This window comes from Pristis pectinata, chromosome 30 (genome assembly GCF_009764475.1).
Source record: "Pristis pectinata isolate sPriPec2 chromosome 30, sPriPec2.1.pri, whole genome shotgun sequence".
NCBI lineage: Eukaryota > Metazoa > Chordata > Chondrichthyes > Rhinopristiformes > Pristidae > Pristis > Pristis pectinata.
This window is the reverse complement of record NC_067434.1, coordinates 3,489,678-3,514,544: the sequence shown is the minus strand read 5'-3', so window position 1 is coordinate 3,514,544 and position 24,867 is coordinate 3,489,678. Positions and strand designations below refer to the sequence as shown.

At 50.1% G+C, this 24,867-nt stretch overlaps 1 protein-coding gene across 1 annotated transcript; it reads right to left on the bottom strand.

Moving 5' to 3' along the window:
* Positions 1-10,987: 10,987 nt before the first annotated feature.
* LOC127584557 (tolloid-like protein 2) lies at positions 10,988-17,511 on the bottom strand. The gene is made up of 4 exons (XM_052041330.1): positions 17,508-17,511; positions 14,484-14,611; positions 12,672-12,885; positions 10,988-11,470 (listed from the first exon to the last, which is right to left on the bottom strand). The coding sequence occupies exons 1-4, from the start codon at positions 17,509-17,511 to the stop codon at positions 11,178-11,180; spliced, it is 639 nt and encodes a 212-aa protein (XP_051897290.1). The 3' UTR covers positions 10,988-11,177.
* Between the last annotated feature and the right edge of the window lie 7,356 nt (positions 17,512-24,867).

Sequence of the window (24,867 nt, the reverse complement as noted above, 5' to 3'; positions counted from 1 at the left end):
GTACAGCACAGTCCAGGACTGTATAGTGCTGGTCACCACAATATGGCAGGGTGAGACATCACAGGAGAAAGTGCAGAAGAGACTTACCAGCTCGTAGCCAGGGCTGGAGAATTCTAGTTAAGAGACTTTATTTGGGCTGGGGTTAGGGAGACTTAACTGAGGTGAGAGGTTAATGAAGGAAAGATCTATTTCCCTCGTCAAGGAGACGTAACCAGCAGGCAGAGACTTAAGGCAATGGAAGGAAGGACTGGAAGGAGTTTGAGGGTACAAATGATTATCCAAAGTGTAGGAGGGACTGAGAGCTGACTGACAGACTCACTGAGTGTCTGGGTGAACGTGTGAAGGGACAGCCACAAGACGAGGTGCTGAGGTTCGGGCGATCACCAGTGGGGGTCTCCAGTGGGTCTTGAAGAGAGAGGCCCAGAACAGGAAGATAGAGAGCAGGATCAGAACCAGCTCACACTGGGGTTGTAGACTGAGGGCCTCAGGGTCCTGGGGACCTGAGGTGTGTGGGGGCCCAGAGGGGCCCAGGTTGGGGGTGTAGGGATGGCGGACCAGGGCAGGGGATGGGGGATATAGGTAATGACTGGGGGCTGGGCGGAGCCCAGGTCCCGGAGGGGGGTTCAGTGATGGGCCTGGGGTGGACTGGGAGGGTGGCAGCTGGGCAGCGTTGTGGGGGAGGGAGTGGGATTCTGATCAGGAAGATCAACAACAGGGAAGTGAAGTTATGGGAAAGAACTCAGTGATTGGTAAGTGAATATAACTTTCTTTCCGCAAAACGAGAGCATTTCTTTTAAACAAAGAACTGGAAAACTTAACAAGTTCAACGGTAAAATAGTAAGAAAACAAATGAGTATTTTAACCCTTTATTTCTACCTGTTAAGTGAGTTAATCTAACAAATAGAGACATCATGAGGCACCACAGAGCTGTGACCTGTCCATCCTGTGCCTTGTGGGATCTGGGGCACGTCCCCTTGTTACACTCACTCGGGACATGCGGCAGTCTGCGTGTGGAGCTCGAGAACATCGGTGAGGTCTTAGATTAATACTTCTGTGTTCACTATGGAAAAGCTTGTTTCAGCTGGAGAGTGTGAGAGAGAGATGTTGGAATTCTAGAACAGTTTGCCATTGTAAAGGAAAAAGTACTAGAAGTTTTAGTGGGACTAAAGGTGGACTGGACAGATTATTATCTCTGTGGCTCTGCTTTCAATTTGGAACCAGCCCCTGGGTTCCCCACTGTCATCTCCCCGGGAGGGTCACCACTGAGAAACTCAGCCAGACTAGCCACATAAAGGACTGGACAGAGTAGATGTGGCTAAGTTGTTTCCCTTGGTGGGTGAGTCCAGGGCAAGAGGGCACAGTCTTAGAATTAGAGGGTACCCATTTAGAACAGAGATGCGGAGAAATTTCTTTAGCCAGAGGGTTGTGGACTTTTGGAATTTGTTGCCACGTACAGCTGTGGAGGCCCGATCATTGGGGGTGTTTAAGGCAGGGATTGATGGGTATCTAATTAGTCAGGGTATCAAGGGATATGGGGAAAAGGCCAGGAATTGGGGCTAAATGGGAGAATAGTTTAGCTCACGGTGAAGTGACGGAGCAGGCTCGATGGGCCAAATGGCCTACTTCTGCTCCTATGTCTTGTGATCTTGCGATAAAGGCCATGGTTACGAGAGCAGAGGCTGGGTAACCTGCATCGTGTGGCTCACCTACTGACACTGCTACTGTTGGTAAGTCAGGAGTGTGACGGAACACCCTCCACTTACGTGAGGGGTGCAAGTGCAGCAACATTCAAGAAGCCCGACATTCTCCGGGACAAAGTGTCTGCTGGATGTGCACTGCACCCACTCCCTGAAACGTTCACTTCCTCCGCCGCTGGCGTACAATGACCACAGAATACACCTTAGGTAGTCGCCGTGGCCATACCAACAGGACCTCCCAAATCCATGAGTTCTGCAGCAGGGAAGACAGGAGCAGCAGCACATGGGGACACCACCACCTGCAGGTTCCCCTCCCAAGGTGACACTATCCTGACTGGGAAATATTACCGTTCCTTCGTCATCATTGGGTCTGAATCCTGGAACTCCCTCCCCGCCATTCTGTGGGGGTGCCTGCTCCGGCTGTGTCCCCACTCTGGTTACCACCCCCCTCACATCGCCCACCCACAACCATTTCCCTGCAGCCCCTGGCCCCCTTACCCACCCTCCCTCAGCCACCCCTGCCCTCCTCAGCCTTCCCGCCCCGCCACCCCCCACCCACACGCACTCACCCACAGTACAGCACACTGGGCGACATAATGTCCCACCACTTCCCCTTCAGTGTTCTCCGTCTAACCCCCAGTCCTTTATGCCTGACCCTCCCTCAGCTGCAGTTAGTGAACCCCTGCCTGGCCTCGCCTCAAGCACAACTGCCTTCCCAGCCTGGGACCTCCCTTCTCTCCTTCCCCCTTCAATGCCACCTTCCATTTGCCCTGCCTCTGGTCACCCCGGGCCCCTTGGTGACAGGTCACAACCTGTGATTGTCGATTTCCGACCCGTATAAAGAAGATGTGTTCATTCCTCTGTTTCTTTGATAGAATAAGCAGATGACTGGAGACGATCGCTTTGCACACGCTGAGCTTTATCTCAGTCAGGTGAGACTTTCGACAGCCGTTGTTACTTCTCACTCCTCTCGTGGCCTTGACCCCCGAGATCTGCATCACATGGTTTGGGTCTTTGTTGCCCAGGGGTTTCATCTGTGAGCTGAACTGGCATCCACACTGCACACTTGTGGCATTAATTCCACCAGTTCACACCTTGTAGCTCTGCCACCTACTGAAGCCGGCAGAGTTAAAAGAAAAGAAATTTATTTCCAAGGTCCTGAATCACAGAATGGTTACAGCACAGAAAGAGGCCATTCGGCCTGTGGTTCCATGGCAGACCTCTGCAAGGGTGTCCCCACTCTCATCCCCCGTCCTACAAATTCTTTCCTTTCAGATACTTATCCATTTCCCTACATGCTCTAATTGAACCTGTCTCCCCTGCTCCCCCTGGCTGGAGTGTTCCAGAGCTGGCCACTCAATGCAAAGAAAATCTCGCCATGTCGGTTTTGGTCCTTTGCTGGTGGTGTGTGTCTGCCGGCGGTGCGGTTCCTGTGAGTCTGCTGCCCTTATCCTCTTAGGTGATGGACATTGCTGGTTTGGGCAGTGATGCGAAGTGACCGGGTGAGTAACTGCAGTGCATTTTGTAAACGGTACACAGTGCAGCCAGTGTGTGCAAGTGGTGGAGGAGATAAATGTTTAGGGTGGAAGCCTAATGCCCTTCATCAGAACTGGGAAAGAGAGTGATACAAGGATGTGTAGATCAAAGGGAATGTCTGTGATAGGATGAGTCAAAATGGTGTAATGGGGGCAGTTACCAGCACATTAAGTTTTCCGGTCTGTGTAATGAGTTGTCAATGATAAGGTGGTGGGACCTGCCTAGCAGGACAAACGTTTGTGAGTAGGGTAAGGAAAACCGAGCCAACGTGATATAAAACAGAAAATGGAAATTGCTGGAAAATCAAAGTAGTTCGGGCAGCATCTGTGGAGAGGAAAACAGAGTTTCAGATGAGGACCCCTTCATTAGATCTGAGAAAGAGAAAAATAAGTTAGTCTGGGTAGGAGTGGAATGTGGGCGAAGTCAAACGGATTTCTCTGATAGAGTGAAGCCATGCGACAGGTAGGACCAGATGCCGTGACTGTGAGTTGTTGCTGATGTGCTTCTGGCAAACTGGGACATGACCAGCAGGCCAGAGTGTACGAGAGAGGAAAAAGATGGCAGGGAAACGGTTCTTATGTAGACAGGAAGAAAGAGCATGATATCCCAGATTGGAGAATTTGCTACTAAGACCAGATGGCTGTGGTGAACCCAGGTGTTAGTTGACGTGTTGTTCCTCAAGCTTGTGTTGGGTCCCGATGTAACAGTGCAGGAGGCCACAGACAGAGAGGTCTGAGTTGGAGTGGGGTGGGGAAGTAAAGTGGCAGGGAACTGATCTGAATGCAAGTGTTCCACAAAGCACTCACTCACTCTGCGCTTGCTTTCTCCAGTGTAGAGGAGATCACAGTGTGGACACCGAATACAGTGCACTAGACTGGACAACGTGCAAGTGAATCGCTGCTTCACCTGGAAAGGTGGTTTGGTGGGAAGGGGAGAGGCGAAGGGACAGCTGTTACACCTCCTGTGGTTGCAGGGAATGTGCTGTCCGACAGGTGTGGTAGGCAAGGGGTGGGGGGCAGAAGAGTGGACCAGGGAGCACAAAGGGAGTGACGATCAAGAAATGCTGGGAGGGAGATTTCGTTTAGTGGTGGAATCTTGTTGGAGTTGGCGGAAATTGCAAAGGAAGAGACACTGAAGGCGGAGGGTATTGGGGTGGAAGGTAAGGACTGGGGGGAGCTGTGCAAGTCTCAGGGGATAGGCGAGCCACTAATATCCACTACAAGCCCACAGACTCTCACAGTGGCCTTGATTATACTTCTGCCACCCTGCCTCCTGTCAGGATCCATTCCATCCTCTCAGGTCATCCTTATCCGGTGATGAGGCATTCCACAGATGTCTTGGTCATGGCGTGCATTAACTCTGCACGCAAATGCTGGTCACAGCATACATTAGCTCTAGCATCCCAAACAACCTCAACCCACTGCAATTCGCCCACTGCCAAAACCGGTCAACGGTGGACGCCATCTCCCTGGCCCTACACTCATCTCTGGAGCATCTGGACAGTAAGGACACCTACCTTAGACTATTGTTTATTGACCACAGCTCCGCCTTCAATACTATAATTCCAAGCAAACTCATCACCAAACTCCGAGACATGGGACTCAACACCTCCCTCTGTAACTGGATCCTTGACCTTCTGACCAACAGACCGCAATCAGTGAGGATAGGCAGCAATACCTCCGGCACGATTATTCTCAACACTGGTGCCCCACAAGGCTGCGTCCTCAGCCCCTTACTCTACTCTTCATACACTCATGACTGTGTGGCCAGATTCTGCTCTAACTCCAACTACAAGTTTGCAGATGATACCTCCGTAGTGGGCTGTATCTCAAATAATGATGAGTCAGAGTACAGGAAGGAGATAAAGAGCTTAGTGGAATGGTGTCATGACAACAACCTTTCCCTCAACGTCAGCAAAACAAAAGAGCTGGTCATTGACTTCAGGAAGGGGGGTGGGGGGGCACGGTGCTCCTGTCTACATCAATGGTGCTGAAGTTCAGAGGGTTGAGAGCTTCAAGTTCCTGGGAGTGAACATCACCAACAGCCTGTCCTGGTCCAACAACGTAGATACCACAGCCAAGAAAGCTCACCAGCGCCTCTACTTTCTCAGGAGGCTAAAAAAATTTGACATGTCCTCGTCACCCACAATAATTTTTATCAATGCACAATAGAAAGCATCCTATCCAGATGCATCACAGCTTGGTACAGAAACTGCTCTGCTCATGACTGCAAGAAACCGCAGAGTTGTGGACACAGCCCAGCGCATCAAGGAAACCAGCCTCCCCTCCATGGACTCTGTCTACACCTCTCGTTGCCTCGGTAAAGCAACCAGCATAATCAAAGACCCCACCCCCCCGGACATTGTCTCTTCTCCCCCCATCCCATCAGGCAGAAGATACGAAAGCCTGGAAGCACTTACCACCAGGCTCAAGGACAGCTTCTATCCCACTGTTGTAGGACTATTGAATGGTTCCGTAGTACGATAAGATGGATTCTTGACTTCCCAATCTACCTTGTTATGACCTTTCACCTTATTGTCTGCCTGCAGTGCACTTTCTCTGTAACTGTGACACCTAACTCTGCATCCTGTATTGTTTTACCTTGTACTACATCAATGTACTGTGCAATGAATTGATCTGTACGAATGGTATGCAAGACAAGTTTTTCACTGTACCTCGGTACACGGGACAGTAATAAACCAATTCCAGTTCCAGCCCTTCTCTTCAGGGCAAGAGCAGAGCTCCCCTGGTGCCTGCTCTGCCATTGCATTGTATTCTGGCTCCCTTATACCTCAGTGCCACCTTCCTGCACCATGCCCATATCCCTTAACTCCCTGTGATACAGTGCCTAGGAGAGAGTCCGTGCCTGTGGATCTACATCCCCGAGACCTTTCAATGTCTATCTCAACTATACTCAGTGACTGACCCTGCACAGTCCTCATAGGAAGAGAATTCCAAAGCTTCACCACCCTCTGGATGGAGAACATTCTTCTTGTCCAGCCCTGAATGGATGAGCCTGCATTTGAGACTCACTGCTGGTTTTAGACACCCCATCTGGGGAACCCCTGTAAGAAATATGCATATTTCAATTCCATCACCTTCCATTCTAGTAAACTCTGTAGGGCGTTGGCCTAGAGTGCTTGTTGTCTCCTCATTTGACAGTCCCCCATCCCAGACCCAATCTGGTGAACTGTCATTGTATCCCTGTGGGATCTCAGGTAGGGAGACCAGACGTGTGCACAATATTCTGGGTGGGGTCTCACCAGGGCCCACCTTTTTGCAGTAAGAATGTCTTCATTCTTATGCTCAAATCCTCTAGCAATAAAGGCCAAGATTGTGTTCACCTTCTGAATTACTTCATGTAGCTTCATTTTAACTTTCAGTCCCTCTTACCACCAATACCTCAATACCTCATCACTTAAAAATTATTCAACTTACCCACTCAAGTGGATGATCTAACGATTTCTCCACAGCCCTTCCCTTATTCTTCAGCATCATTTCTCCTGTCTCATACTTTGCAAAATTTTTGCCATTTTACATACCTATAAGAACGTTTTATGTCTGCTTGCCTCTTGTTTGCTACCTTGCTCTCAGTTTCTACCTTCCCTTTCTTTATCAGTTTCTTGGTCCCTCTTTGCTGAGTTCTCAAACGTTCCCAGTCAACAGGTCATTATATTGCAGAGCATTATATTGCTCTTTTTAGCAAAATTGTAAGCCTTTTTCTTTGGTCCAATCTTAAATTTACATTCTCCTATTAAACATGGGTGGAATTCTTTTCCTGTTGGGATTTTGTGCCTTAAAGTGAAAATTAGAGATTGTAAACTATTTACTAATTGTTTAAAAGGTAGCCATTTCTTGCTGATGATGTTGTGATCACTGTTTCCCAAATGCTCACCCACTGAAACAGGATCCACTTGCCAGACCAAGGTCTATCCTGCCTGCTTCTCTCATTGAGCTGGGAACAAAGTGATGGAGATACATCTTTCTCTGTTACTCTGATAGCAGATGTGAATTTCCAGAGGTCATTCATGAATGCTCCATAGAACAGGTGGAGAACACATTGAATTGGATCTAAGATTTGGCCTGGGTGGACCTTGATTGGATAGTGGCAGATAAAATGCATGCTCCGCCCACCAGGATCTGACACTGGTGTTTTCCAGGGATTTGTGATGGGATTCCAACTTTTCATCCCAACTGTTTTCAACTTGGGGGACAGCTCAGAGCATTATATAGCTAATTTTTTTAACTAATCGTCTGTCCTCTGAGGGTGTAGCAGATCTCTCGATGTTTGGCTGCACCTTCACAATTTGCTTATCAGTGTTGTTTTAAGCTTAGTTTGGTGACTTGATGTATTGCTTCCTGGGTAAACCTATCTGTCTGCTTTCCATCCCCTAGGCTGCAGTTTATGAAAATCCAAACCAGCCGGTAAGTTGTTACTAAAGCAACTGTTTAATTAAATCTCTGTCATTTTAATTTCTGCTAGAGTTTTCTCATTAAACACATCTGGACAGAGGTGCTATCTTTATCTGAAACCAGTCCCATGGAGATTGAGAGACTGACCTGGCCCACAGGCAACGTGGCCAACAACCCCACTCTGGAACAAGAGTTCAGGACTCATCCACTCTGAGACTGGATCCACAACTGACCTGTATTTGGGTGGAATCCAGAAACATCCCAACCTGCTCTGCCAGATGTTTCTGAAATGTGATGAGACTTTCTGCCCTGTTTCCCCTCACTGAGGGAACAGAATTTCCTTGTTTACCCTCGAATCCTCCCAGTTATTACCTAGAACGATCGCCCATATGTATCAGCCTCCCTGCAAAGACATCGTCCCCATCACTGTATTTTGCCTTCATATAATTTCACACATTGGAGTTAAAACTCCATTCAGCCCCCCCTTCCAAAAAAACAGCCTCTGCCTCCTCCAGACCAGGCAATATCCCTGTAAATCCTCCCTGCACGCTCTCTGGTGTGCTCACGATCTTTCTGTACTGGGCTGACCACAGAGTGCTCCAGCTGTGGCCAAACTAGTGTTGGATGCGAATGTTACGTCAAACGTATCTCCATCACCAGATCAGCCACCATCAATATCTAGGAGAAATTGACCAGAAATTGAACTGGACCAACTACATAAATACCGTGGCTACAAGAGCAGCTCAAGAGGCAAGTGACTCACCTCCTGACACCTCAAAGCCTTTGCAAAGCCTAAGCCTCTGCTTTAGCCAACACACATCTTACCCTATTTGCCCCACTATTTCTAGGGATCTGTGAACATGCACCCCTGGGTCCTTGTGTCCACCTACACACTTACAGCCCCAGAATTTGCTAGAACAATGAGCCATCCACATTGGACACTTAGTTACTCACCACCCCTTGAGCCCAGTCCCTGCGGACACCTCCTTTGACCTGCAGAGACCATGGCCTTCTGGCCTTACGTGAATGGTTCAGGATGGACCCACATAACCAATGACAAAGAGATGCCCCTTGACTTTGCCCACTGTCAAAATTGCCAGAAAGACTTTGAATGTCAAAACCATTCAAAGTGTTGAAACAATTAAATTACTTTTAACTTACACCCCCCTCTAACTGTTCCTGTCAACTGACATAAGTGGAGCTGACATTCCGCACCAGTTGAGGAGATGTTTCGCAGTGTGGGTGAGGGGGGGAACGGCAGGGGTTGGATACTCACACGGGACAACATGAGTCGAATTGTCAATCCCAGGCAGTGGCAGTTCTGAGGTCCTCTGAAGAAGAACATAATTTTCTTACAAGGAACGACTCGGTTTCTAAAGAGGGTCAGAATAAGGTGGTAGGTGAAGGGGGTAGGTCCAGCGTGAGATGCAGCAAGAGAGAGTGAGGGGTCTGTTGGATTGGCCCAGTGCTGGGGACATGCCCGGTGTTTGGCAAACAAGGGAATTGGCTGGTTGGAGGCAGCACACTCGGACACAGAAACCAGAAACTCCCCATTGGGAAACCAGAAATCAAACCGAGAATGCTGGAAATACTCACCGCTCAGGCAGCAGCCGTGGAGAGACGGACAGCTGAGGCTGCAAACAGTTGTTACAAGTTATAAGCTGCTGCAGAAGTTTTATTTAAAGATTGTTCTGTTGTTTTCCAGGTGTACAGTAACATGAGGGATGAGGCTGTGTACGCGAATGTTTCAGAGGAGAAAGCCCAGAGTCCAAGGCAAGAGCTGGATCCCAACCGGAGAAAGGCCTGCTCCAGTAACAGGATGAATCCCAGCTCTCTCCAGGGAGATCCAGGGGCCCAGATGTCCTCCTCCAAAAGGAGCCAGCAAACCTATGAAATGATGTCATTTGGAGCCATCTATGAAAACTTATAAAGATGTCAGTGGAAGGGCCTACAACTGTTGACTTTCTCTGGGAGATGGGGCAATAAAATGTGGGTCAGCAAGATTATTTTATCCACCTTATTACAGCACAGAAAGAGCCCACTGGGCCTGGTCAATAATATCACTCATCACACTGGTCACTGTCACCCTCTGATGTGCCAGCAGCCCCTTCCACCCCTCCGGTCTCCGTTTGATTCACTCGGTTCCTGTACATGTATCCGATATCCACTTCAGCCACTTCTGAAGCAGCTAATGGCACATCCTGATCACTCCCTGGATGAAGAAATGTGTAATAAAATAATAAAACTGACATAAAACCGGCATTTTTTTCTCGGTTGCTGGAGCCTGTGGGCGACAGGGAGTGTGTCTGTCTGTGCTGGGGATTGAACAACTCGCTGAGTCGTCGTCACATCAACTGGGTGCAGTAACAAGGTGATTACGTAATGGATCCATCAGTCAGGCACCTCCTGACCCATCCATAGAACGGGTCTGCAGATCCCCCATCCGTCGAACAGGTCTGCAGAACCCACACCAGCCTCGTTATTCATCTCAGAACCCACAGGTCCGATGGCTTGAGATGGCAGATGTTATCGCTGGTTATGTTGAGAAGCTGAACCAATCGTTCAGAGATAGCTCACCTGGCAAACTTCAATTTCAATTGTTTTTCAAAGACTTTTTCATGTCTCTTTCCAGGGAAAGGGAATCAGGAACTGGAGGGTGCAGGTTTAGGTGAGAGGGGAAAGATTTAAAGGGGACGAGGGGCAACTTCTTCACACAGAGGATGGTGGGAGTGTGGAGCGCTGCAAGAGGAAGTGGGAGAGGCGGGAACAATTGCAACATTTAAGAGACATTTGGACAGGTACATGGACAGGAAAGGTTAGAGGGATGTAGGCCAAATGCAGGCAAATGGAAGTAGCTTAGATGTGCACCTTGGTCAGCACACACAGCTGGGCCGAAGGGCCTGTTTCCCTGCTCTGTGACTCCATGTAATCTGGAATGAAAAGGCTGGTTAAGTCCAGCTGCGTTATAAACACGGGGCTTTCGAGAGAAATTCAAGGCTGCAGAAGATCCTGGATAAAGTACAGGGGATTCGGTTCCCCAAGCCTGCTGGAACCTGTGGGGAAGTCTCAGGTGGTCCACACACCGTGTGCTGGAAGGTCCTGGAGCATTTCTTGCTGCATCTCCTCCAACCTGCTCCCTGGGGGAGGAGATCAGGTCGAGGGGGAGGCACGGTCATGTAATGGTTAGTACGACGCTATTACAGTGCCAGCAATCAGGGTTCAATTCCGGCTGCTGTCTGTAAGGAGTTTATACGTTCTCCCTGTGTCTGTGCGGGCCCTGGAGATTTATCTACCTTTATACATTTTAAGACGTCCAGCACCTCCTCCACTATCATGCGGACTATCCCGAGGACATCCCCATTAACTTTTCCTAGTTCTCAAGTCTTTGTGTCTTTCTCCACGGTAAAAACAAAGGATGAATATTCATTGAGGACCTTGCCCATCTTTTGCGGCTCCACACGTAGATGTCCAGTCCTGCCCCACCCAATGCTCCCCAGTGTTCGTGTGCGTGGGATATGGGTCACTTTTCTCGTTAGAAGCAGACAGTTCTTCCCACTGATCCCCAAAACCTTACCCCTGATCCACAGAATCTCCCGAGTCTAGGAGCCGCACTGTTAGGCCCGTCGTATAGCTCCATGTAATCGTATCCACAGTCAGCCTCTTCCTCGATTTCGAACGTCCGAAATATCAACTCCACCCCATAGCCATCTTCTGCCATGATCGCCCAGTCACAATGCAACTGGCCAGGGTAGTTGTTGTCTCCAAACTGTGCGTGCGAGTACAAGTCGTTGGTTCTGACCTTGGCTCTGAGATGCCCGCCACACTCTGGAAAGCAATGAGTTGTTGCACTGTATGAAGCAGACCAACAATGCCAGCACTTGCTGCCCATCCCTAGCTCAGGAGGCACTTAAGAGTCAACCATTTTGTTGGGTCAGGAGTCACAGAGACGGAAAGAGGGCCTTTGGGCCACATCAGCACCCATTTACGCTAATCCTACACCAACCTGAGAGTCACAGAGTTGTACAGCACAGAAACTGGCCCTTCGGCCCACCACGTCCATGCCGACCCTTTTGCCCTACACTAATCCCATCTGCCCACTCACATTTTGATTTTCCCCACATTGCCATCATAAATAGGCCAGACCGAATAAGAATGGTTGACTGCCTCCCTGCAGACATTGGAGAACTCGGTGGGACTTTGACAGTGGTTACTGTTACAGCTTTTCTTATTAAAGAATCTATATTTTATTTAATTACTTGAATTCAAATATTCCAGCTGCCGTGGTGGGCTTTGAACTCATGCCCCTGGAATAAGATTCCACAGCTCTACCTGCTGGCCCCGTAACTTTACCACTAGGCTACCAAATGTGCTGGTGGTGCAGGGTGAGTGCTTGGGCTGATTGAGTAGATGTCTTGTCCTCAGTGATGGTGTACCCAGCCTAGACAATGTGGAACATTTCATCACAGCCTTGACCAGTGTTGTACTGGGATAGGTGTGAGTAAAGGACAGCAGGAAGCCTACCCCACACCGTGTGGCTGAGTGAGAGGGTTCGGCTGCCGACACTGCACACACCTGGCCTCAGCTCCGCCAGCAATGCCCAAAGCGAAAGACCTGAGCAGCTGTGGAGACGGGAGTAGATTCAGTGAGAGGGCAACAATCCCTCATGGGAGATATTTGGGGGCTGGGAGTCTGGGTGGGTGGATGGAAAGGGAGGGAATGTGGGAAGAAGGTCAGTGAGCCTGAGCCATCTCCAGACAGTGGGCAAGGCTAAACATTGGAATCACCAACTTTGCTCATCACATGGGGCTTCGGGATAAAGACACACACACACACACAGAAAGCCCAACATGCAGGAAACGTGCAGCAGGTCAGGCAGCGTTTGGAGGGAGAAGTAGGGCTGGGGCTTCAGGCTGGGGATACTTTACCCTCCAACATCTTCTGTTCTATTTCAGACTTGCAGCGCCCGGGGAAATCTGCTTTTGGACACTTACAAAGACCAGAGTTTCTCCTGTGAATTACATCTCACCTGTGCTGTGTTTTGCCTGAAATCCTTTCCTTTGTACCGATGCATCAGAGAAAAATTTGATGAACATTTTATTCCCTGTGGTGACGACAGTCTCTGGTTTTTTGCTCCCGCAGTACCGGGCCAGGAAGGAGGACCTTTCACTGAGACCATTGTAGACCTCGAGATAGTCATAAATACATTCCTGATGTTGCTCAATTTCAAACTCGTTGAAGGCCTGATGGATGCAAGTTGGAAGGATTCAGTCCGAGCACTGGCGAAGATAGATTCCTTCGGTTTCAGCACCAGCCACTCCCCACACCAATGCTTTCCCAAACCCAAGGCCACACACTTGTGTGACGTTTCCAGTTTAGTGCCGTTCTTGAGCTGGGCTTGAAGGAATTGGGGGAAGACAGGGTCTGCTCACCTTGTAGAGCCCCATAAATCCTGCATCTCTTGAGACCAAGTCTGACGGTGGGACACCAACAAAAGCATCAGTGGGACCAGCTTGCAAGAGAATCGACAGGAGTGGTATTTATGGCACAAGTTGCTTTAATGGGAATAACAGGTTGTGGCCCACAGATAAAGTGACGTGGAGACCAAGTCAAGGTGCAGTTAACATTTTCAGATTAACTAACCAGCAGCAGTTCACCCACATGTACTGCTCAGCCATGAGTCCATTATAAGCTGAAGTAACCAATGAACGGTTTGGGACTCGGGGATGCTGTCACTCATGTCTCGGAAGCACTGGAGTACAGGCACAGGTCTCCGGATCTAATTAGCTGGCAGTGTGAGCCAGAACACAAGAGCAGTGGCCCAGGGTCTGAATCATTTGGACACGGTTCCACATGCCCTGTCGGTCTGACAGTGAACTGAGAGGTCATGCTCAAAGATAAAGCCCGATGCCTTCCGTTAGTGAGCCAACCCGTTGAGCAGTGACAGGCTGACTCCCTCCACACAAGCTGCACAACTGTGAGTGGGTGAGGCACGGAGGGAGCGACAGGCAGACTCCAAGCACTATCCTGAGATGGGGTCAGCACTCGCCACATTGTGTGCTCCAGTCCCACACACAGCAGCTGGAGCTGGGGGTACTGGGGGTCAGCTCCACCGCTGAGGTGCTGAACACAGTCTGTAGATTCCCAGTCAGGTTACCCGTGTGTACACTAACACACACAGGTCCTGCGGTGCCCAGCAGACTGCATGCACACCTGATTCTGGTTGGTGCACGGCAGGGAGCACCCGGGTCAGGGCACCCTTCACTGCACAGTCCAGCAGGGGAAACTTGTTTCAGGTAAGTCTACTCAACGACACCAACCCCCTCCTCCCTCAACCAGAGCTCCAACACCACCCTGTCCCCAGGACCAGCCCGATCCCTTGTAATCCTCCACCCCCTCACTGATCCCACCTCCCTCTCAGCCCTACAATCCCCAGACCAGATCTAGGCAACCCCCCCCCCCCCCCACCCCCACCCTGACCCACGTTCCCAAACCTCACCCCAACCGTTCTCCAACATTCCCAGTCCTGCGGGCTCCCCCTCCCAATGATGCAGCACCGTGGACACAGTGCCAGTGTTACCCAGACCACTGCCCACAGAACGAGAGATCCAGCCCAGTGCCTCAGCCCTTCACACTACAGAATACAGTGGAGCTTCCACAGTCACTGTATGTCATCGCTTCACTGCGTCTCCTCAGGCACCACACGACTTCGGGCCAATCTCACTGCTGTTTGCGGGATCTTGCTGTGTGCAGGCCTGTAAAACGTCAGGATGCCTCGGAGCTGTGACAAGGGAGCCCCTTCTCTCTGGTTGCCACCTGGAGTTACAACGGAAACATTTACCAGCTTGACCCTGTGCCCAGGGGGTGCAGAAATAGTCCAGGTGCACTCCTTACGGTTGGGATACTTGTCCGGCCAGTTGGGACTGGCGATCACTCCCTCCACGCTGCTTATTTTATGTCCACAGCCGGCTGTAGGGCAAGGGGAAGGAAGGAAAGGATCATGTTGATTCTATTTAAGGTCAGTTTAGAAATTCGGCACAGCAGGCACGGTGGTGTAGCGGTTAGCATAACACTATTACAGCGCCAGCGACCCGGGTTCAATTCTGGCCACTGTCTGTAAGGAGTTTGTACGTTCTCCCCGTGTCTGTGTGGGTTTCCTCCGGGTGCTCCGGTTTCCTCCCACATTCCAAAGACATACGGGTTAGGAGCTGTGGGCATGCTATGTTGGCGCCAGAAGCGTGGCGACACTTGCGGGCTGCCCCCAGCACATTCTCAATAACACAAAAAGATGCATTTCACTGTGTGTTTCGATGTACATGCGACTCATAAGTAAATAGCTTATCTTATCTTATGTCTGTGAGGCCAGGTCAAAGTGTCCCTCCTCACACACTAACCATCAATACCACCCTCCAGCCAGGGTCACCAGCGGGTACAGGTGGGTTGGTGGATAGTTGAGCTGGTTTACAGGTTGGATGGTGTAGAATTGGGCTGCTGTAAGGTGGTGTACAGGTGGTGTGTGTACAGGTGGAGCGGTGTAGAGGTGGGATGGTGTACAAATGGGCTGGTATACTGGGGAGGTGGCGTACCAGTGGGATTGTTTACAAGTGGGATAGTGTATAGTTGGTGTGGTGTCCAGGTGGGGTGTGTACAGGTGGGGTGGTGCACAGGAGGGCGGGTGTACAGGTGGGGTGGTGTACAGGAGGGCAGGTGTACAGGTGGGGTGGTGTACAGGTTGGGTGTTGTACAGCAGGGCTGGTGTACAGGTGGGGTGGTCTACGGGTGAGGTTGTGTACAGGTGGGCTGGTCTACAGGTGGGTTGTGTACAGGTGGGGTGGTGTACAGGGGGGCTGGTGTACTGGAGGACTGGTGTCCAGGTGGGGTGGTGTGCAGGTAGGGTTGTGTACAGGCAGGCTGGGGTACAGGTGGGGTTGTGTACAGGTGAGGAGTGTACAGGTGGGGTGGTTTACAGGAGGGCTGGTGTACCTGTGGAGTGGTGTACAGGTGGGGTGGTCTACAGGTGGTGTGGTGTACAGTTGGCATGGTGTACAGAAGGGCTGGTGTACAGGTGGAGTGGTGTACAGATGGGGTGGTGTTCAGGTGAACTGGTGTACTGGTGAGGTGATGTACAGGTGGATTGGTGGACAAGTGGGCTTGTGTACAGCTGGGATGGTGTACTGATGGGCTGGTGTAAAGTTGCGATAGTGTACAGGTGGGATTGTGTATATGTTGGATGGTGTATCTGGTGTGGTGTACAGGTGGGCTGGTGTACTGGTGGGGTGGTCTACATCTGTGATGGTGTTCAGGTGGACTGTTGTACAGGTGCAAAGGTATGCAGGTGTTGTGGTGTACAGGTGGGGCGGTGTACTGGTGAGCTGCTTAACAGGTGGGCTAATGTACAGGTGAGATGGTGTACCAGTGCGATTGTTCACACGTGGGATGGTGTATAGTTGGTGTGGTCTTCAGGTGGGGTGTGTACAGGTGGGTTGGTGTGCAGGTGAGGTGGAGTAATGTTGGGGTTGTGTACACATGGGGTGGTGTACAGGTGGATTGATGTACAGGTCAGGTAGTGTATTGGCAGGCTGGTTAACAGGTGGACTGGTCTACAGGTAGGGTGGTGTACCAGTGGGATTGTTTACAAGTGGAATGGTGTACAGCTGGTGGAGAGGTATTCAGGTAAGGTTTACATAGATGCGGTGGTTTACAGGTTGGCTGGTGTAGAGGTGGGCTGCTGTACAGGTGGGTAGTGTACAGGTGGGGTGGCGTATAGGTGGAGTAGTGTACAGGTGATCTGGTGTACAGATGGGGTGGTTAACAGGTGGGCTGGTTTATAGGTGAGGTGGTGCAGAGGTGGGCAGATGTACATGAAGCATGGTGTTCAGGTGGGGTTTGTTATGGTGTACAGGTGCGGTGATGTACTGATGTGGTGTGTACAGGTGGGCTGGTGTACTATTGGGGTGGTGTACAAGTGAGCTGGTGTAGAGGGGGCTGGTATATAGTTGGGCTGTTTACAGGTGGGATGGAGTAGACGTGGGTTGGTGTCCAGATAGGATGGTGTACAGGTGGGTGGTGTACAGGGGGGCTGATGTACAGGTAGGGTTGTGTACAGGAGGGCTGGTGTAAAGGTGGGGTGGTCTACAGGTGGGTCGTGTACAGGTGGGGTGATGTACAGGAGGGTTGGTGTACAGTTGGGGTGGTGTACAGGTGGGGTTGTTTACAGGTGAGTGATCTACAGGTGGGTCGTGTACAGGTGGGGTGGTGTATCGGTGGGGTGGTGTACAGATGGGGTGGTGTACAGGTGGAGTGGTGTACAGGTGAGGTGGTGTACATGTGGGGTTGTGTACAGGTGGGTTAGTGTGTAGGTGGGGTGGTGGGCTAGTGTGTAGGTGTGGTGGTGTCCAGGTGGGCTGGTGTACAGGTGGGCTGGTGTACAGGAGGGCTGGTGTACAGGAGGGCTGGTGTACAGGTGGGGTGGTGTATCGGTGGGCTGGTGTACAGGTGGGGTGGTGTACAGGTGGGGTTGTCTATAAAGGTAATTCTGAGTCTGACCTCTGCAGAGGGACACCCTCATCCTGTGCCCACAGTCACTGGGCAGTTCGAGAGCCCTGCATCCTGTGCTGCTGCTCCAGTTCTCGTGTCCAAGGGTCGGCTGGTGTATCTTCAGCTGCTGGGATGCCAGAAATTCCTCTGGACATTTAAATGAGAAATAGACCCACTCTTGCCCCTCCCGAAACCCTCCTCTGTTCCCTCCCCCCACTACTGACCCCTACCCTAGCCCTGCTGAGACCTCATGCCCAGTCTTGTGTCCAGCCCCTGAACCTACCTCTCCCCAGTGCACAGCCCTCCCTTATCCCCACCACTGCCTCACCCATTGCTCCAAAGCACCGTCCTTGCTCTGGCCTCTCCCCAACCCCTCCCCTGCCAGGTTTGTGAGTGGTAGGGCCTGGGAGACCAGCACCACAAGGTGTCTCTCACATCCCTTGGGGCCAGACTCTGCCCCTTCACCCAGATGGACATTGCTGGGCTGGGGTGGGGGATCTTGGATCCAGAATCAGGATCAGATTTATTATCACTGACTTATATGACATGAAACTTGTTTTGCGGCAGCAGTGCAGTGCAAAGTCATAAAAATTACTACAAATTACAAAATAAACAAATAGTGCAAAAAAAAAGGAATGATGAGGTCATGTTCATGGGTTCACGGACCGTTTGGAAATCTGACGGCTGAGGGGGAGAAGCTGTTCCTGAATCGTTGAGTGTGGGTCTTCAGGCTCCTGTACCTCCTCCCCGATGGTAGTAACGAGAAGAGGGCATGTCCCGGATGGTGAGGGTCCTTAGTGATGGATGGCACCTTCTTGAGGCACCGGCTCTTGAAGATGTCCTCGATGGTGGGGAGGGTTGTGCCCGTGACGGAGCTGGCTGAGCCTACAACCCTCTGCAGCCTCTCGCGATCCTGTGCATTGGAGCCTCCGTGCCAGGCAGTGATGCAACCAGTCAGAATGCTCTCCACCGTACATCTGTAGAAATTTGCAAATAGTATTGATGGTCAGGAGACACTGTGACTTGGCGGGTGGGGAGGGTCTTGGATGGAGGGTTGAGCTGCCCTAATTAGCTTGGCACTCATGTCATCCCACAGTAAACTACTTCTAAACAAGTGGCAACCTCCTGTGGCTTCTGGCTTCCGTCTGAGAGTTCTCAGACTGTCTGCAACCTGAAATACTTCACATTGTGTGTTACAATTAATCTGCAGGCGAGAGAGAGAGAGAGAGAGAGAGAGAGAGAGATCTCCACAAGTCGTCCACGGGTCAGTCAGTGACAATGGGTCAGGAGAGTTGGGAGAACTCTCCAGAAACCATCTCATTCAAAGTCCCACTCTCTCACCCATCATCCTGCCCCTTTTAGCTCTTTGTTCTGCTTCCCCTTAAGCTCAAAATTCTCTTCTTGACACCTCTATAACCTCCTCCTGCCCTGCACCCTTTGCAGGAAATCTGGCCCTTACTGCATCCAGAAAGTTCTTTGGTCCACTGGTGTTTCTCGTGCTGCTGCCTGTGTTGGCATCCCCCGCGATTCTATCTCCACACCTCTCCATCTGTGAGAATCCCCCTCCTCCTTTCCATCCAATGTACCTCTTTGACGAAGCTTTTAATCCCATTGTATAACATCCTTGGCTGAGGTTCAGTGTTATTGGAACTCATGCACCATGGGATGATTTTCTACAAATGCAGGCTGTTGTCACATATCCTTGAGAATTCCCCTTATTCACCTGCTCCCTGCTCAGGTCTTACCAATCTTTCCAAATGTCTTTTCCAGATCTCTTCCCAGGAGTGTGGAAAATTTCAGCATTGTGGTTTTGAATGTTGATCTTTTACAAAGATCAGAAACTTCAGTGACCCCCTGTAACAGTTTGTGGATTCTTCCTTCAGTATTTTTGCTAGACCGACATTATTTTCCTCCCCAGTACTGATCTCCTGTTCAATTCTTAAACACAACTGTTTCCCCTAAAACACCAATAGTTCCAAGCATGTGTAACAGTTTGTGGCTGCACTATATTGTACCCATTGGGAATGTCAGGGAGCTTGTGCTCAGGATCTGCCCCTCAGATCTGATTCTGGTTCCTCCTATGGCGCTTGTTCCATAAAACTCTCAATAAACTTTTCCAAATGATCCATACCAATTACAATTTGTGTTGTATATACCTTAAATTCATCTTTAACTTTGGTGTATAAAATCATGAGGGGCAGAAATAGGGTGAATGCACACAATTTTTTCCCAGGGAAAGGGAACTAAAAACTAGCGGGCTGAGGTTTAGGTGAGAGGGGAAAGGTTTAAAAGGGACCTGAGGGGCAACTTCTTGACACAGAGGGTGGTGGGTGTGTGGGACAAGTGGTTGAGGCACTTGGAGAGATGCGTGGCTAGGAAAGGTTCAGAAGGATATGAGCCAAACGTGGGCAAATGGGACTATCTTAGATGATCTTCTTGGTCAGTAGTGGTCATCAGTGCCCGCCTCTGTGCCGTGTAACTCGATGATTCTACAACTTTAGTTTTGCCTTCAGAGGTGCTGACCACGCTGCCACACTTGGTTCCTTTACATCTATTCGTTCCTTGCTTCCATCCCACCTGCCTTTGTCAGTATCATTGCCAACACATTCCTCACCCCTCTCCTGACTGATCTTCCTCAGTGAGTTGGCTTTACCCTGCAACAGTCCATGTTCTTGAAACATTTCTGCAGTGACCGGGTAGTATTTCCTGTTCTTGTTAGCTGTTATCTTGCTGCTTTTTCTGTACAATGACTAAAAGATCTAAGTGTGATTATCTGCGTATATCAGCAAGTGCCACTGAAACACCAGAGCAAAAGCAATCACTTGTCTAATGTCATTCAGGAAGGAAACTTGTAGTCACTACATAATCCGACCTACACACGACTCCGTTTCCACAGCAGGGGAGTGCGTCAGCACTGCACGATCCCGCCACCAGCCACATCTTCCCCTCCCTGTCCCTTCCCGCCTTCTGTGGGAACCTCTCTCTCTGTGGCTCTCTGGTCCACTCATCGTTCCCCACCCATCCCTCCCCATCCCCAGGCACTTTCCCTGGCAAAGGTAGGAGGTGCAACACTTGCCCCTTTACCTCCTCCCTCTCCACCATCCAGGGACCTGAACTGCTCTTCCAGATGAGGCAGAGGTCCATCCTCGTCTATTGCAGTTGGTGCTCCCAATGTGGACTTCTCTACATCAACAAAACCAAGCGTAGACTGGACGGCAGCTTTGCTGAGCCCCTGTGCTCTGCCTGTAATGCTATCCCAAGCTCCTGGTTACATGCCACTTCAATCCTTCCCCTTCCCAATCCCAATCCCACACCAACCTGTCTGTCCTCGGCCTTCTCCACTGCCGGGGTGAGGCCCAACACAAACTGGAGGAACAGCACCTCATGTTCCACTTGGGTGGTCTGCAACCCAGCGGCAAGAACATTGAATTCTCCAGTATCAGGTAACCCACACCCTCTGTGTTCCTTTCTCTCTGCTTCTCATCCACTAGGAGACTCAGCAATGCTGTAGACATGCCTGTCTTATAGAAAGACCACTGAGGGGTCTCCCTGCTCTCCACACAGGGAAGGGTATCACCAGGTTACCTAACCACTTCCACCCAGTGACCGGAGCTGCTCCTGGTACCTCCAACTGGGCAACAGACGGCATCATCTTCACTGTGCAACAACTCACCAAGAGTTACAGGAACAGCATCCACCTTTACGTGTTTTGTTTCATCCTACAAAGCTTTCAACTTTGACAAACAAGAGGGACTGTTAAAATCTTTCACAAATCTGGCTCCCCTCAGCGCCTCACCTCCATTCTACATCTGATCCATGACCTAAAAGGTCCACGACAGAGCCATTGTCCATGCGGACTGCTGACAGCAAGGCAACACCGTTGCTTCATAGAGGCATAGAACAGTACAGCACAATACAGGCCCTTCAGCCCACAATGTTGTGCTGACCTTTAAACCTCGCCTAAGACTATCTGACTCCATCCTCCCACATATCCCCCTATTTTAAATTCCTCCATATGCTCATCTAGCAATCTCTTGAATTTGACCAATGTACCTGCCTCCACCACCACCCCAGGCAGCGCATTCCATGCCCCAACCACTCTCTGGGTAAAAAACCTTCCTCTGATATCTCCTTTGAACTTCCCACCCATTACTTTAAAGCCATGCCCTCTTGTATTGAGCATTGGTGCCCTGGGAAAGAGGCGCAGGCTGTCCACTCTATCTATTCCTCTTAATATTTTGTACACCTCTATCATGTCTCCCCTCATCCTCCTTCTCTCCAATAAGTAAAGCTGTAGCTCCCTTAGTCTCTCCTCATAATGCAGACTCTCAAAACCAGGCAGCATCCTGGTAAATCTCCTCCGCACCCTTTCCAACACTTCCACATCCTTCCTATAAAACCAGAGTTTTGTGGAGCTGCATCATTACCTCGCGGCTCTTAAACTTGATCCCACAACTTACGAAAGCTAACATCCCATAAGCTTTCTTAACTACCCTATCCACCTGTGAGGCAACTTTCAGGGATCTGTGGATATGAACCCCAGATCCCTCTGCTCCTCCACACTACACAGAATCCTGCCATTAACCTTGTACTCCGCCTTGGAGTTTGTCCTTCCAAAGTGTACTACCTCACACTTCTCCGGATTGAACTCCATCTGCCGCTTCTCAGCCCAGCTCTGCATCCTATCAATATCCCTCTGCAATCTTTGACAGTCCTCCACACTATCCACAACACCACCAACCTTTGTGTCATCTGCAAACTTGCCAACCCACCTTTCTACGCTCTCGTCCAAGTCATTAATAAAAATCATGAAAAGCAGAGGTCCCAGAACCGATCCTTGTTGGACACCACTAGTCACAGCCCTCCAATCTGAATACACTACCTCCACCATAACCCTCTGTTTTCTACAGGCAAGCCAATTCTGAATCCAAACAGCCAAGCTTCCCTGGATCCCTTGGCCTCTGACCTTCTGAAGAAGCCTACCATGTGGAACCTTGTCAAATGCCTTACTAAAATCCATGTAGACCACATCTACTGCACTGCCCTCATCAATCTGCCTGGTCACCACCTCAAAGAACACTATCAGGCTTGTGAGACATGATCTTCCCTTCACAAAGCCATGCTGGCTGTCCCAGATCAGACCATGATTCTCAAAATGCCCATAGATCCTACCTCCAAGAATCCTTTCCAACAGCTTGCCCACCACAGACGTAAGGCTCACTGGTCTATAATTCCATGGACTATCCCTACTACCTTTCTTGAATAAGGGGACGACATTTGCCACCCTCCAGTCCTCCGGTACCATTCCGGTGGATAACGAGGACTCAAAGATCCTAGCCAACGGTTCAGCAATCTCTTCCCTCACCTTGCAGAGCAGCCTGGAGAATATTCTGTCAGGCCCCAGGGACTTATCTGTCCTAATATTTTCTAATAGCTCCAACACTTCCTCTTTCTTGATATCCACATGCTCTAGAACATTACCCTTACCAACACTATCCTCTGCGTCATCAAGACCCCTCTCCTTGGTGAATACTGAAGAGAAGTATTCACTGAGGACCTCACCCACTGCCACAGCTTCCAGGCACATCTTCCCACCTTCGTCTCTAATTGGTCCTACCTTTACTCTCGTCATCCTTCTGCTCTTCACATAAGTGAAAAAAGCCTTGGGATTCTCCTTAACCCTACTCGCCAAAGCCTTTTCATGTCCCCTTCTTGCTCTCCTCAGCCCCTTCTTAAGTTCCTTCCTTGCTACTCTATATTCCTCAAGAACCCTGTCTGATCCTTGCTTCCTAAACCTCATGTATGCTGCCTTCTTCCTCCTAACTAGATGTTCCACCTCTCTCGTCACCCACGGTTCCTTCACCCTGCCATTCCTTCTCTGCCTCACTGGGACAAATTTATCCCTAATGTCCTGCAAGAGATCCCTGAACAACTACCACATCTCCACAGTACATTTCCCTTCAAAAATGTCATCCCAATTCACACTTGCAAGTTCTCGCCTTATAGCCTCATAATTTGCCCTTCCCCAATTAAATATCTTCCTGTCCTCTTTGCTCCTATCCTTGTCCATGACAATGCTAAAGGTTAGGGAGTGGTGGTCACTGTCCCCCAAATGCTCACCCACCGATAGATCTGTCACCTGACCCGGTTCATTACCGAATACTAGATCTAATATGGCATTCCCTCTGGTCGGCCTGTCAACATACCGTGACAAGAATCCATCCTGGACACACTTAACAAACTCTGCCCCGTCTAAACCTTTGGTACTAAGCAGGTGCCAATCAATATTTGGGAAGTTGAAGTCTCTCATGATAACAACCCTGTTATTCTTGTACCTTTCCAAAAATCTGCCTCCCGATGTGCTCCTCAGTATCCTTGCTGCTACCAGGGTGCCTATAGAATACTCCCAGTAGTGTAATTGCTCCTTTCTTGTTCCTAACTTCCACCCATACTGACTCTAGAGAGGATCCTTCTACATTATCCACCCTTTCTGCAGCTGTAATAGTATCTCTGACCAGTATCGCCACCCCTCCTCCTCTTCTCCCCTCCTCCCTATCCCTTTTAAAACACAGAAAACCAGAAATATTCAATATCCTTTCCTGCCCTGGTGACAGCCAAGTCTCTGCAAGAGCCACAATATCATAGTTCCATGTATTTATCCAAGTTCTCAGTTCATCACCCGTATTCCTGATACTTCTTGCATTTAAGTAAATGCACTTTAGCCCATCCACCTTACTACTTTTATACCCTTTACTCTGCTTCTCCTTCCTCAAAGCCTCTCTATATGTTAGATCTGACTTTACTCCATGCACTTCTTCCACTGACCTATCCCTCCGGTTCCCATCCCCCTTGCAAACTAGTTTAAATCCTCCTGAACCACACTAGCAAACCTGCCTGCAAGGATATTGGTCCCTCTCAAGTTCAAGTGTAACCCATCCACTCTGTACAGGTCCCACATTCCCCAGAAGAGCTCCCAATGATCCAAAAATCTAAAACCTTGCCTCCTGCACCAACTCCTCAGCCACACGTTCACCTGCCATCTCCTCCTATTCTTACCTTCACTATCATGTGGCACTGGCAGCAATCCCGAGATCGCTACCCTTGAGGTCCTGTTCTTCAGCCTTCTGCCTAGCTCCCTAAACTCAGTTTTCAGGACCTCATCCCCCTTCCTGCCTATGTCGTTGGTACTGACATGTACCACAACTTCTGGCTGCTTTCCTTTCCACTCAAGAATGCTGTGGACTCAATCAGAGACATCTGGGAGGCAACATACCATCCGGGATTCTCGCTCATGTCCACAGAACCTCCTGTCTGTTCCCCTGATTATCGAGTCCCCTATCACTATTGCCCTCCTCTTCCCTTCCCTTCTGAGCAGCAGGACCAGTCCCAGTGCCAGAGACCTGGCTTCAGTCGCTTGATCCCTGTAGGTCATCCCCCTCAACAGCATCCAAAGCGGAAAACCTGTTATTGAGGGGAACAGCCTCCGGGGTCCTCTGCACTGTCCCCGTCTCTGCCTCTGCACTGTCCGCATCCCCGGTCTCACTGGGTTCTGCTGCAGTACTACACCACACCTTCACACCTGAGTGGAGCCAAGCGAGAAACCATTCATTGCCTCCATTCCAGAGCCAAGCTTGGCTCACCTCAGCCTCAGCCACCCAGCTGCAGTACGCAGACAACGTTCGGTTATT